Genomic DNA, 13115 nt, shown 5'->3' on the forward strand with positions numbered 1-13115 from the left:
GCCTGGTCTACAAATGGAGTTCTAAGGCCAGCCAGGGTTAGGATATACAGTGAGATCCTGTTTCACAAACAACAACAAAACAATTTAACGCAAACTTCAGTCATTATTATATATCACAGAAATATAGCTTCATATCTGTACAGTTGATTGAAGATTCAACAGAAGAAATGCTACCGAGTAAGAATGTCAACCAAGAATGTTGGTTTCATGCACTAGGGTGTGGTAAAAAGTGTAAATTCTAAACCCTGTGTTGTCAAGGGGAAGAGGGCAAGAATACAATGTCTTTGATTCTTAGTGTTCTATTTTCACCTATAAAATGAAGAGGTGTACTAATGACTCAACTGTGGAATACTGACTTAAAAGTTCATTGAGTGCTCAGCATCAGGATGGCCCCATGGGGAAAAGACAATAATAAAACCCAGGGATGGACCGTATCTAACTTCTGGATGTTTCCCATAGTAGATTTGTCTCTAGAATAGTCTCTCTCTACTATAAACACCCTTACTTTAGGTAAACAAACCTCTGGGTTATCCAGGTCATCTAGAGACATGTTCTAAGCCCTTTCTTTCTACAGGTTTGTAAATGTACCCTCGGCAACCCTTTTCTTCATAGTACCAGGTGCTCTTCCTTGGCTGAATAGTTTCTGATAAAGGGCAAGAGGCACTTGATCTATTAGTCTCTTCCTCCAGTAAGGAAAACAGTACTACTGGCAAGAGCTCAGGGCCCTGAGATTGCACACGGATCCTTAGAGGCCATGGCTCAGGTTTTCAGCTACAACAGGGAATAAAACATGGAGCTCTGCTGAGGCAATTTTGCTACTAACAAGGTGCCTAATTAGAGTCCCGAAACTTACTTACCAAAAGATAAAGATTTAAGTAGTTGCTAACATTTATTAAGCTTTAAAAAATAGATTAGCTATCAAACTAGTAAGGTATACCTTCACGGGTTCCTAAATTGTCTCCTGTCAAATTCACTCCTCAGTCTGCCGCAGTGGCTTTTAACTTCTCTGGGCCAACTGCTTTACATTTCCCTTAAACACCCAGAAAGGCTTCTTTCTTTCTCAGCGCTTCTGTTATTTGCATTATCATGGTCAACAAATACCTTCACAAAAGCATTCCAAATCACACTGAGACCTCCTCCTTCTTCCACATTCCTTCAATTTTCTGAGAGGGGGATGGGGCTGGGAGAGGGAGTGGCTGGAACCTAACAAAGACTGGGCTGGTAGTTTAGCTCCAGTTATAGAGTTTAGATGGCCAAGTTGAAAGTACTGAGTCACACTGTTTCTTGCAGTTATGGCTATACGGCTGATACTAAAATTCATTATCTCAAAAGCCCTGTCAAAGAACAGTAATAAAAATTCCAAGAAGGATGCCTCCAGGCTAATCTTTCAAAGGTAAAGAAGTTAAAATCCCATGTTTCTCAGGGCTTCTTGTGTTTGCTTTCCAATTAGCCAAGCTCTTGGGATCTGGTATTTGCTCTCTCTCTCTCTCTCTCCCTCTCTCTCTCTCTCTCTCTCTCTCTCTCTCTCTCTCTCTCTCTCTCTCTCTCTCTCTCTCTCTCTCTCTCTCTCTCTCTCTGTGTGTGTGTGTGTGTATATCTGTCTCTCTCTCTCTGTGTAAGTGTGTTGAGATAGGGTCTTGCTATGTAGCTCTGTCTGGCCTGCAACTCAGATGCACCTGCCCCTGCTTCCCTAGTACTGGGATTAAAGGTGTGGTCCACTAAGCCTCGCAGGGGTCTGATATTTAAAATACTTTAATTATATCTTTTCCTTGTGCCAACTGAAAAACTTTCCCAAAACTAGAAAAATGACTCATAATTCAAATATATTAAATGGTTTATAACTTAAAAGGAACAATGAGGACTGCTGTACATTATGTAAAGCTGTATACATTCACCACACACAAGATGGGACTCCAGGAGGGATAGCTGCTTCAGAACAAAGCATTCTGGTTTCTCTGTGAGACCTGGAGGGAAAAAGAAGCCTGCCTGGGTTGCGCTATGTACATACACATTTACTGGCTTCTTCCTGACTAGCACCGCTTTCCCCACCCCCAACATTTTTAAGCTACTTATTTTAAGTCATGGGAATATTCAATCTAAGAAAAGTATCTTATTAGAGTAATATAATTTCTTAAAGGTAGCATATTTACACACTTCTAACACATGAAAATACTCTATTTTATACTAAATTTCAGGTTCAAATGAACTACAATACAGCACTTTGCCTTGTCTGCAGAGTGGAGACTGTTCAAACTGGGGCTTCTAGTGCACTGCCCCAGCAGTGCTCAGTATGGTCAGATCGGTCCAGATAGGACCCCATAGTTGAGGAAGCTTCAGGAGTCAGGGGTAGATGAAGAGTTTCTGCTGGCTGCTTTACACATCCACTCCTTTGATTAGTGATCCTTCCAAGACTATGGTGAAATCCTGAATGGTCTGCAGAATTCGGATAAGGGAGTTGACAGTCATGTGGTCTCGAAGCAGTGCATTCTCTTCATACATTCGGGTGATGGCAGGACATTCTGCTAGCAATGGAATCCACTGTGGGAGCAGGTGATCCCTACAGACCAAACAGACACAGTGTCTGAGCTCTAATGGATACAGTGTAACTGGCTCCCCCTTGTGTCTTTCCCTTTAATTGTCAGCCCGTTGAAACAAAACTACAAGAAATTAAGTTCTCCTAGGAGCAGCTGTGGTGCACGTGACTGTTTAGTCCAAACACTTGGGAAGCAGAGGCAGGAACATCTATACAACCTTGTCTGTCTATACAACGAGTTCCAGGCCAGTCAGACCTAATAGTGAAACCTTGTCTCAACAAAAAATAATGTAAAAGTTACCCAAGAAATGTTCTCCTAGGAGAAGACTGAAATCTTGGGCACAGTCAAAGGAAGAGCTCTCCCAGGGAAAAAGAGAAAGAGAGAGAGACTTACAACTTTTTTTTTTTTAATTTATTTATTGCTATATGTAAGTACACTTTAGCTGTCTTCAGACACACCAGAAAAGGGAGTCAGATCTCATTATGGATGGTTGTGAGCCACCATGTGGTTGCTGGGATTTGAACTCAGGACCTTTGGAAGAGCAGTCAGTGCTCTTAACTGCTGAGCCATCTCTCCAGCCTCAGACTTACAACTTCTAACTTGAGACCTTGCAGGAGAAACTTGGAGCTTAGACAATGACAGGTGGGACTACACCCTGGTGGGACTAGTTTTGTTTTTGTTTCCTATTCAATCCTGTTGCTCAAATCAGGGCCCTAGGATGACTGGGCGTATATATTTCTCTCTCTCTTCCCAATAAGGCCACATGGAATAAATCTCCCTTTCTGCTTCTCACTATGCATTTTTTAAAAAAGATTTATTTTATTTATATGAGTACACTGTAGCTGTGTTCAGACACACCAGAAGAGGGCATCTGATCCCATTACAGATGGTGGTTAGCCACCAAGTGGTTGCTGGGAATTGAACTCAGAACCTTTGGAAGATTAGTCAGTGCTCTTAACCGCTGAGCCGTCTCTCCAGCCCCTCACTATGCTTTTTACACTTTAAATTCTCTTTATGTTTGTGTGCTCTTGTTAGTGTGTGCCGTGTGTGTATCGTACCTATGGAGACCATTAGTGGGGCCTCACCCCATGGAGCTAGAGTTACTGGGTTATTTGGTGCTTGATGTGGCTAATGGGAACTAAGCTTGGGTTTCCTGGAAGAGCAGTGAGTGCTCTTAACTGCTGAGCCATCTCTTTCACTCCTGCTTTTCACTATTAATTAGGCTCTTTTACCTGGCTTAACCAGGACAGGTGGTTGAACCTGGCTTGCTCTGGCACAAGCTATGACCCACAGGTTAGGCAAAAACAGTACACACTGTATACAAACTAGTATTTTCAATTGGGGGGGTAGGATGGTGCATAGTACAGCCTCGTTCTGTGTTAATGTTAGCATAGTCAGTGAGTTTATGTAAAAGGGAGTGCTGGGGGCTGGAGAGATGGCTCAGCAGTTAAGAGCACTGACTGCTCTTCCAAAGGTCCTGAGTTTAAATGCCAGCAACCACATGGTGGCTCACAACCATTTGTAATGAGATCTGATGCCCTCTTCTGGAATGTCTGAAGACAACTATAGTGTACTTACATATAATAAATAAAATCTTTAAAAAAAAAAAAAGAGAGTACTGGACAACACATTCGGTACTCACCATCCTGTCTGCCTGGGAGTCACAGAGCCTAGCTGCAGGCTTGTTGACGTAAAAACTTCCTCATTCTCAGAAAGGTATAATGACAGAACATACTTGTACCATGTACGCTCTCATTCTTCTCCTCAAAGACCCTGGTGCAAGGACCCGAACTCTCCTTGCTCGCCCTTTCTCCATGTTGTTGCCTCTTTTGCCTGTCCACTAGGTAAATGTTAGGTCTCACTCAGTACCTGTGGCTCCTCCCAGTACTTCTAACCTTGCCCCTACCCTACCCGTCTCCCTCCCAGGTCTTTTGGCTCAGGCTGCCTCTCTTGGCCAGTGTCTCTGCTCTGTTCTTCTCCTTCCTACTTCTCTCCTCTTCTATACTATGTCCTTCCTTCTGCCTGCTTTCTCCCTTGTCTCTACAATAACACCTGTCTCCACACTCTACAAGAGTGATGGCCGCCTTCCTCCTCATCTTATTTCATTTTTTTTCATTCAGTTAACTACTTGGTTAGTTAACTCAGTACCCATCAACTCCTGAGTAAGTGCTGGCTAGGCAAACATTTGCTGTTGAGCGATTCAAACCTCTGCCTCTTTCATTTGTTTAGTTTTGTTTTTGTTTTTTTTTTTTAGCTCATTCTGGCATCAAATTTAACAGAGTAATGAGTGTGGTGAGTGAATGAGTTAAAGGCAGACTTTCATGACTTCAAAGTTAAATAGCAATTTATTTCCTTTAATTTTTTTTATATTACTATTGTTATTATAATAAATATTTTTGGTGGTGCTAGGGGTAGAACCTCATGGTCTTTTGCACTCTGGGCAAGTACTCTACCACTGATTTACATCCCAAGTTTCTTAACTTAAAAACCAAAAAACCAAAACAAGCAAAACAAACCAAGGCTGGCAAGATGGATCAGTTGGGTAAAGGTGAATCCTGGTTCCTATATAGATTCTTTTTTTTTTTTTTTTTGGTTTTTTGAGACAGGGTTTCTCTGTATAGCCCTGGCTGTCCTGGAACTCACTCTGTAGACCAGGCTGGCCTCGAACTCAGAAATCCACCTGCCTCTGCCTCCCAAGTGCTGGGATTAAAGGCGTGCGCCACCACCGCCCGGCTCTTTTTTTTTTTTTTAAAGATTTATTTAATTATATGTAAGTACACTGTAGCTGTCTTCAGACACCCCAGTAGAGGGCACCAGATCTCATTACGGATAGTTGTGAGCCATCTTGTGGTTGCTGGGATTTGAACTCATGACCTTTGGAAGAACAGTTGGTGCTCTTAAATGCTGAGCCATCTCTCCAGTCCCCAATATAGATTCTTTAAAAAGTCTCCTCTGTCCAGGACAGCCAGGGCTATACAGAGAAATCCTGTTTCCAAAAAACAAAACAACAAAAAACAAACAAACAAACAAAAAGGTTCCTTTGACCTCCTCCATATAGATGTCCTGGCCTGCCTCCTACCTCCTATCTCCTTTCCCCTAAACACACACTAAATAGATAAATCAATAAATGCAATTAATAGTATTTGAAAAATCAGACACAGCCAGGTGGTAGTAGTGCATGCTTTTACTCCCAGCGCTTGGGAGGCAGAGGCAGGAGGATCTCTGAGTTAGAGACCAGTCTGGTCTACAAAGGGAGTTCCAGAAGAGCCAAGGACAGACAGAGAAACCCTGTCTTGAAAAATCAAAAACAAAACAAAACAGACATCATGGTGGCCCACATCTTTTTTTGGGGGGGTGGAGTGGGGGGGTGGGGGATAGTTTGCTGATATATTTAGGACTCATCTATTTCCTATTTTATTGCTTATAAAATAGGCACATGAGGGCTGGAGAGATGAATCAGTATTTAATAGCACTTGTTGCTTTTGCAGATCTGGGTTCATTTTTCCAGGACCCACTCTCTTCTGGTATCTGCAGGCACCTGGCTCTTGGCACATACTCACATCCATGGAAAAGCATTTACTTATTGGTTTGTTTGTTGGTTTTTGGCTTTGAGAGACAGGGTTTCTCTCTGTTGCCCTGGCTACCCTGGAACTCAATTTGTAGACCAGGCTGGCCTTGAACTGATGATCTACACTTCTCTGCTTCCTTACTGCTGGGATTAATGGTGTGAACCACCACACCTGGCAAGGCAAAACATTTATACACAAAATAAAAACACAGAAATCTATTTTAAACATGGGTAAATCAGGGACTCGAGAGATGGCTCAGTGGTTAAGAGCACTGACTGCTCTTCCAGAGGTCCTGAGTTCAATTCCTAGCAACCACATGGTGGCTCATAACCATCTATAATGAGATCCAATGCCCTCTTCTGGTGTGTCTGAAGACAGCTACAGTGTACTCATGCACATAAAATAAATCTTAAAAGAAAAATAGGTAAATCAGTTGCTACTGTAACAGAAAGGCACAAGAAAATAGCAGTCTCATAATAAAAGTTGGAATGAAGAAAGCCAAGAGAAGCTGGGTGGTGGCGGCACACGCCTTTAATCCCAGCACTTGGGAGGCAGAGGCAGGCAGATTTCTGAGTTCGAGGCCAGCCTGGTCTACAGAGTGAGTTCCAGTACAACCAGGGCTACACAGAGAAACCCTGTCTTAAAAAAAAAAGAAAAGGGCATAACCTGGTCTAACCCTTTCTAGACTCATGTTACCCATGTAACAAAAATAATGAAAGCATAACTTTGACTCTGTACCTTGTTCCCAGGCAAACTAGAATCTGGAATTTGCCGTCCTTCCCAATGTTTCTGGGTGCAGTGTTAATAGCATTTACATAGTGGCAAAAGGTTTTGCATGATGATTTCGGAATGAGCACATCATCTTCATTGTCTAAAATCCGGTCAGTGGTTTCAAAATAAGCCACTGCTTTCTCTGAGGAAGAAAAGCAGAATCACACTACAGTACAACAGTTATTTATAGAAATGTCAAAACTTTGTATGTAGTAAAAATCATCTAATTTATTCTGGAAACTCTACTGAGGCTTGGCATCATAGCCAGTCCTCTAGCCCAAACCATTACTTTCTCACTTATTTCAGAATGAATTACCAAGATCTGAACAGTATGCTCCCTGGTGTGAGGAATAAAGGCAGGTGTTACCAATGCCTGACAGGAATTTATATTCTAATCAAGACCATATTATAGAAAGTTGGAAAGTTTGTTCTTTTTAAATATTTTCATGAAATAGAAATTGGCGCCCTTACTCAATCTCTTACTCTTGCCTCTCTCTCTTGCCTTCTTGTTCTCCCTTTCTCTGCATTCCCTCCCCGCCCCCCCCCCCATGGCCATGGTCAGCTTCTACTTCTCTACTCTCTCTGCCTTTCTACAATAAATGCCTTAAAACAAAACAAAACAAAACAAAGCTGGCATGAAAAACCAAAAGAATTAAAAATAAACAAAAAATAAAAAAAAAAGAAAGAAAAGAAAAAAGAGGAACAAAAAGGAAGAGAGGAAAAGAAAATTATCTCCTAAGAGTCAATCCTTCCAGGAATAGGAACACCATGGCTATCTGACAATTAAGGTGGTTTCTCTTCTAGGATGGTTGCCTTAATTAAGACTATTAAATAGACATAAGTGGATATTATGGAGTAAATCTGAGGGGAGAGACAATAGTATGTAGACATCAGTGTCATGAGCAGTAAAATTCTAAGGTTTTTAGGAAAGGGGAAAATCACTCTTAGGGGTGATGGCAACTTTCCTTTCTTTGCTAGAAAGCTCTGATCTGAGTTCATGTTGGCCTAATCTACAAACACAAGATGAATTTACCAACCTTTAAACAAACTGGGAGCACTAGAATTCTATGTACTTAAAGACAAAAACAAACAAACAAACAAAAACAAACAAAAAAACCCAAACCAACCAACTAACCAAACAAAAAAAACAACCAAAACCAACCAAACAAAAATCACAAAACTTGCTGAGTGGTGGTGGCGCACACCTTTGGTCCCAGCACTTGGGAGGCAAAGGCAGGCAGATTTCTGAGTTTGAGGCCAGAGGCTACACAGAGAAACCCTGTCTCGAAAAAACAACAACAACAAAATCACAAAACTTAGCATGCTTTTAAAGATTTGTTTTAACCAAAATATTATCTTTATTTTATATGTATGACAGTTTTGCTTTCCTGCATGTCTGTGTACTATGGGAGTGCAGTGCCTTCAGATGCCAGCACAGCACATCATATCCTCTAGGAGAGTTAAAGAGAGTTGTGCGCCATCATGTGGATGCTGGGAACTGAATGCAGGTCCTCTAGAAAAGAAGTATATGCTCGTAACTAATGTGCCATCACTCCAAGCTCCTATTTCATTTTATTAAATACTTATTTTATGTGTGTATGTGTAGGGGCAACTTGTGGGAATCAGTACTCTCCTTCCACCTTGTAGGTCCCTGGGATCAAATTCAGTATTTTTGAGCCCTCAGCAGCTCAAAACATACTAGTTTACTATTAACTTTCTTTTCTTTTCTTTCTTTCTTTTGTTTTTTAACATATGGTTTCTCTGTGTAGCCCTGGTTGTCCTGGAACTCTGTAGACCAAGCTGGGTTCAAACTCAGAGATGCACCTGCTTCTGCCTTGTAAGTGCTGGGATTAAAGCCATGTGCCACCACCACGACCACCACCTAGCTTATTACAACTTTTTATTCATTCAAAATTTTGGCTTCCTGAGTTTTTAAAGAAACAGTTCAGTAGCTTTATAATAACATGCATCTACTTAATTTACCTACGAAGTCCCAGATGAAGATATTCTTGTGAAAGATGCGGGCAGACTTGAACCCATGATGGAAAACTTGTTCAAGTGCAGCAACCAGGCCATTTTCTCCGCACAGCAGCACTGTGAGGCTTCCTCTCTGTAAAGCATAGTATTAACACAGTGACAAGGGATTCTGTTGTTTTTATGCTTAAAAAAACAAAAACAAAAACAAAAAAAACCACTAAATGGGCTGGAGAGATGGCTCAGTGGTAAAAAGTACTGGCTATTCCTACAGAGGACCTGCTTCTGTTCCCAGTACCCACACTATGGCTCACAACCCTTAGATGTAGTGTCCTCTTCTACCTTTCCAGACACCAGGCATGCCATGTGATGTGCAGATATACAAGCAAGCAAAACACTCAAACATATAAAATAATCTCCCCCCGCCCCCGCCAAATAACAACCACACTAGAAAACCGAAGAGCTGAAGGCAGCTGAACAGATATTTCTGTGGCCAACAGAAAAGCTTACAAATGAGCCCAGTGGTGGTGGTGTACACCCTTAATCCCAGCAATCAGAGGCAGAGGCAGGTACATCTCTTGAGTTTGAGGCTAGGCTGGTCAACACAATAAGTTCCAGGTTACATAGAAAAAACCTGATTAGGGGAAATGAAAAGTCCCACCACACAGTTTTATTTCCCACAATACCTCTTTTTCAGGTTTGTGAAAATGTTTCACAATATTGTTCACAGCTTCTCCAATTCCTTCTTGGATCTGTCCAGCATTGGGTTCTGCAAAATAATTAACAGTGTCTACAACCTGGTAAAACATAAAATACTACGGGATGTTCAACTGTAAGTCTCTGCAGTAAACACTTCATCCAAGCAAGCTACTTTTTCCAGAGATTTCATGGAGTTTGCCACTGAACAAACTGGCCAAGCCCAAGGCTTGTGATGCACTAGAAAATAATTCAAGAGATCCTGAGACTCAACTCCTAGCCATACTACGTGTAAACTACAACCCAAATCAAGTGTCTAATTTCCTTTGGCTTTTCTCAACTAAAATAGAAAAACAAAACAAAACAAAACAAAAACAAAGAAAAACAAAACCACTCCTCACTGGAAAAACAGAACAAGTTATTTGGTGCAATGATTTGGCCTGTTCCAATCATGAAGTGCCAGTACTCTGGATTTGAGGGGTGAAGTGGGAAGACTCTCTTTATCATTACTTGGAGGTTCCCTGCCAAGACTCTCTTGGTGGGTGTATGCAAAGGCATCTGAGGCTCTCAAGGACCTGTGTGAAGCTCTGCTGTTGTGATTAAAGGGTAGAGGCCAGACAGATACCATATGGTGCCCTGGCCAGAAGTCAGGCTTCCTTTCCTTACTGGCTTGTCACTCTCCTTGCTCTATTCCTGCAGTGACCACTTGTTCATCATTACCTCTTTCTAGATAGCTTGGTGGACTGCCTGAATGGGACCTGAACCATGGTGGTGGTTTGAATGAGAACCACCCCCTCATAGTCTCATAAACTTGAATGCTTAGTCCCACCTGGTAGAACTGTTTGGGAAGGATTTGGAGGTGTGGCTTTGTTAAAGGAGGTATGTCACTGGGAGGGACTTGAGGTATCAAAAGCCTACACCATTCCTAGTTACAGCCCCCACCTCTGCCTCAAGACTGTGGTTCAAGGTGTAAACTTCCACCTATTGCTTCAGTGCCATGCCTACCTGCCTGCTGCCATGCTTCCTGCCAGATGGTCATGACCTCACTCTCTGAAACTATCAATCCCAAATTAAATGCCTTTTTTAAGAGCTGCCCCTGGCCATGGTGTTTTAATCACATCAACAGAAAAGTAACTTAAGACAAACCCACCTTGCCTACCACATATTAAGACTAGTAAGTTTATTTTTAGGGTCTTATGTAGTCTCAGTTGGCGTCAAACTCACTATGAATTTGAGGATGGCTTTGTACTTCTGATCCTATTTTGACATCTTAAACAGGAGAATTATTAACAGGAGCCACCATGCCTGGCTTATGTGGTGCTGACAGCTGAACTGAGAACTTCCTTTTTGCCAGATAAGCCTGCTACCAACAGAGGTACTACCCATGTGATGGTTTGGATTAGGATAGCCTCCACAGGCTTATATGCTGGAATGTCTGGTTCCCATCAGGGGTACACTGTTTATGAAGGACTAGGAGCTGCAGCATTGCTGGAGAAGGAAGGTATGCCACTGAAGAAGGGCTTTGAGGTTTCAAAGATTGATTTATTTATGTATGGGTGTTTTGTCTGTATGTACATCTGTAATCACAAGAGGGCATCAGATCCCACGGGACTACATTTATAGATGGTTGTGAGCCACATGTAGGTCCTGAATTGAACTCAGGACCTCTAGTAGAATAGCCAGTGCTCTTATCTACTGAGCCCCAGGAGCTTTGAGGTTTCAAAAGCCCACGCTAGGTCCAGTTTCTCATTCTTTCTGTCTCTACTTTGTGGATCAGATATGAACTCTCAGTTGCTATCCCAGTGCCATGCCTATCAGCCTGCCACTATGATGATCATGAACTAACCCTCTCAAACTGTAAGCAAGGCTCCAATTAAATGCTTTTCTTTTTTGTTTTTCCCAAAGGGTTTCTCTGTGAAGTCCTGGCTGTCCTGGAACTTGCTCTGTAGACCAGGCTGTCCTCAAGCTCAGAGATTCTCTTGCCTCTGTCTCCCGAATGCTGGGATTATGAGCCACCACTGCCTGGCTTAAATGCTTTTTCTATAAATTGCTTAGGTCATGGTGTTTCTGTCATGGTAATAGAGCAAGCAGTAACTAAGTCAACCCCCCCACCCCAAGAATAGTTTTAAAATAAAAAAGGTAAACAAATTTTACCTAGACTCAGAAGTAGAAATAGGTAATAAGAGGAAAATGGGGTGTGTGTGGGCTGGGTGTGGTAGTGCACATCTTGAATGTTAGCACTTGGAAGGCAGAAGCAAAGGTAGACAGATCTTTGTGAGTTCAAGGACAGCCTGGTCTACATAGTGAGTTCTAGGCCACTCGGGTACAAAGTGAGACCTTGGCTCAAAGCAAAGCAAAGCAAAGCAAAGCAAAGCAAAGCAAAGCAAAGCAAAGCAAAGCAAAGCAAAGCAAAGCAAAGCAAAACAAGACCATAACAAAATGGCATGTGTATGTGCACCTTGCAACTACCTGCGACTCTAGTTCCAGAAGATTCAATACTCTCTTCTGGCCTCTGAGGATACCTACCCCCACATACATACAAATCAAATCAAACCAAATCAAATATTTAAAAGGAAAAGGAAGTTGTTTAGTAGAATACATGCTTAGCACACATAGCTTTCCTTTCACAGAGATTATCGTAGTGAAATGATAGGCCAGGCATGGTAGGATGCACCTTTAATCCTAGTATTTCAGAGGCAGAAGCAGATGAATATCTGTAAGTTCAAGGCCAGCATGGTCTACATAGTGAATGCCAGGCCAGCCAGCCACAGTGAGACACAGTCTCAAAAATAGAAGGTGGAATGAGAGAATGTGTGTGTGTGTGTGTGCTCTCATGTACATCATGCACATGAGAAGGTATTGGGTTTTTTGAGACAGGGCCTCTTGCTGATCTCAGAGCTTAGTTATTGGCTAGGCTGGGTAGTGAACTTTAAGAAACCCTTTAGATTTGTACATGGGTGCTAGAGATCTAACCTGAAGTCCTCAGGCTTGTGCAGCAAGTACCTTACCTACTGAGCCACCTTCCTAATTTTATCCACTTTCTTTCTCTCTCTCTGTTTCTTTCTTATTGATTTTTTTCTCTCCAAACAACCCACTGAATCTTGTTTTTTATTTTTATTACTACTATTATTAAGACTGTAGCAGTATTCAGACACACCAGAAGAAGGCATCAGATTTCATTACAGATGGTTGTGAGCCACCATGTGGTTCCTGGGAATTGAATTCAGGACCTCTGGAAGAATAGTCAGTGCTCTTAACCGCTGAGCCATCTCTCTCTCTAGGCCAAATCTTGTTTTTAAAAATTTATGTGTGTGTGTATATGTGTATGTATGTATATATGTATGTATATTTGGAGTCAGGTATGCACATATGAGTACATTTTGCCTATGTATGCATGAATGTATGTATGTATGTATATATGTATGTATGTATGTATATTTGGAGTCAGGTATGCACATGAGTACATTTTGCCTATGTATGTATGTATGAATGTATGTATGTACGTATGTATATTTGGAGTCAGGTATGCACATATGAGTACATTTTGCCTATGTATGTATGTATGAATATA

General features: G+C 41.7%; 1 protein-coding gene across 8 annotated transcripts in view; it reads right to left on the bottom strand.

Moving 5' to 3' along the window:
- Positions 1 to 1777: 1777 nt before the first annotated feature.
- The window catches only part of Dennd5b (DENN domain containing 5B), a 152393-nt gene continuing 141055 nt past the window's right edge, over positions 1778 to 13115 (bottom strand). For 7 of the 8 annotated variants that reach the window (XM_031383976.1, XM_031383984.1, XM_031383977.1 and 4 more), the window contains 4 exons: positions 9535 to 9617; positions 8858 to 8984; positions 6842 to 7016; positions 1778 to 2557 (listed from right to left, as the gene is read on the bottom strand). In XM_031383976.1, coding sequence (XP_031239836.1) covers positions 2374 to 2557; positions 6842 to 7016; positions 8858 to 8984; positions 9535 to 9617 — 569 coding nt within the window. In that variant the 3' untranslated portion in view covers positions 1778 to 2373. The other variant, XM_031383982.1, reaches the window with a different exon arrangement.

Source organism: Mastomys coucha, unplaced genomic scaffold (assembly GCF_008632895.1).
Source record: "Mastomys coucha isolate ucsf_1 unplaced genomic scaffold, UCSF_Mcou_1 pScaffold20, whole genome shotgun sequence".
Classification (NCBI taxonomy): Eukaryota; Metazoa; Chordata; class Mammalia; order Rodentia; family Muridae; genus Mastomys; species Mastomys coucha.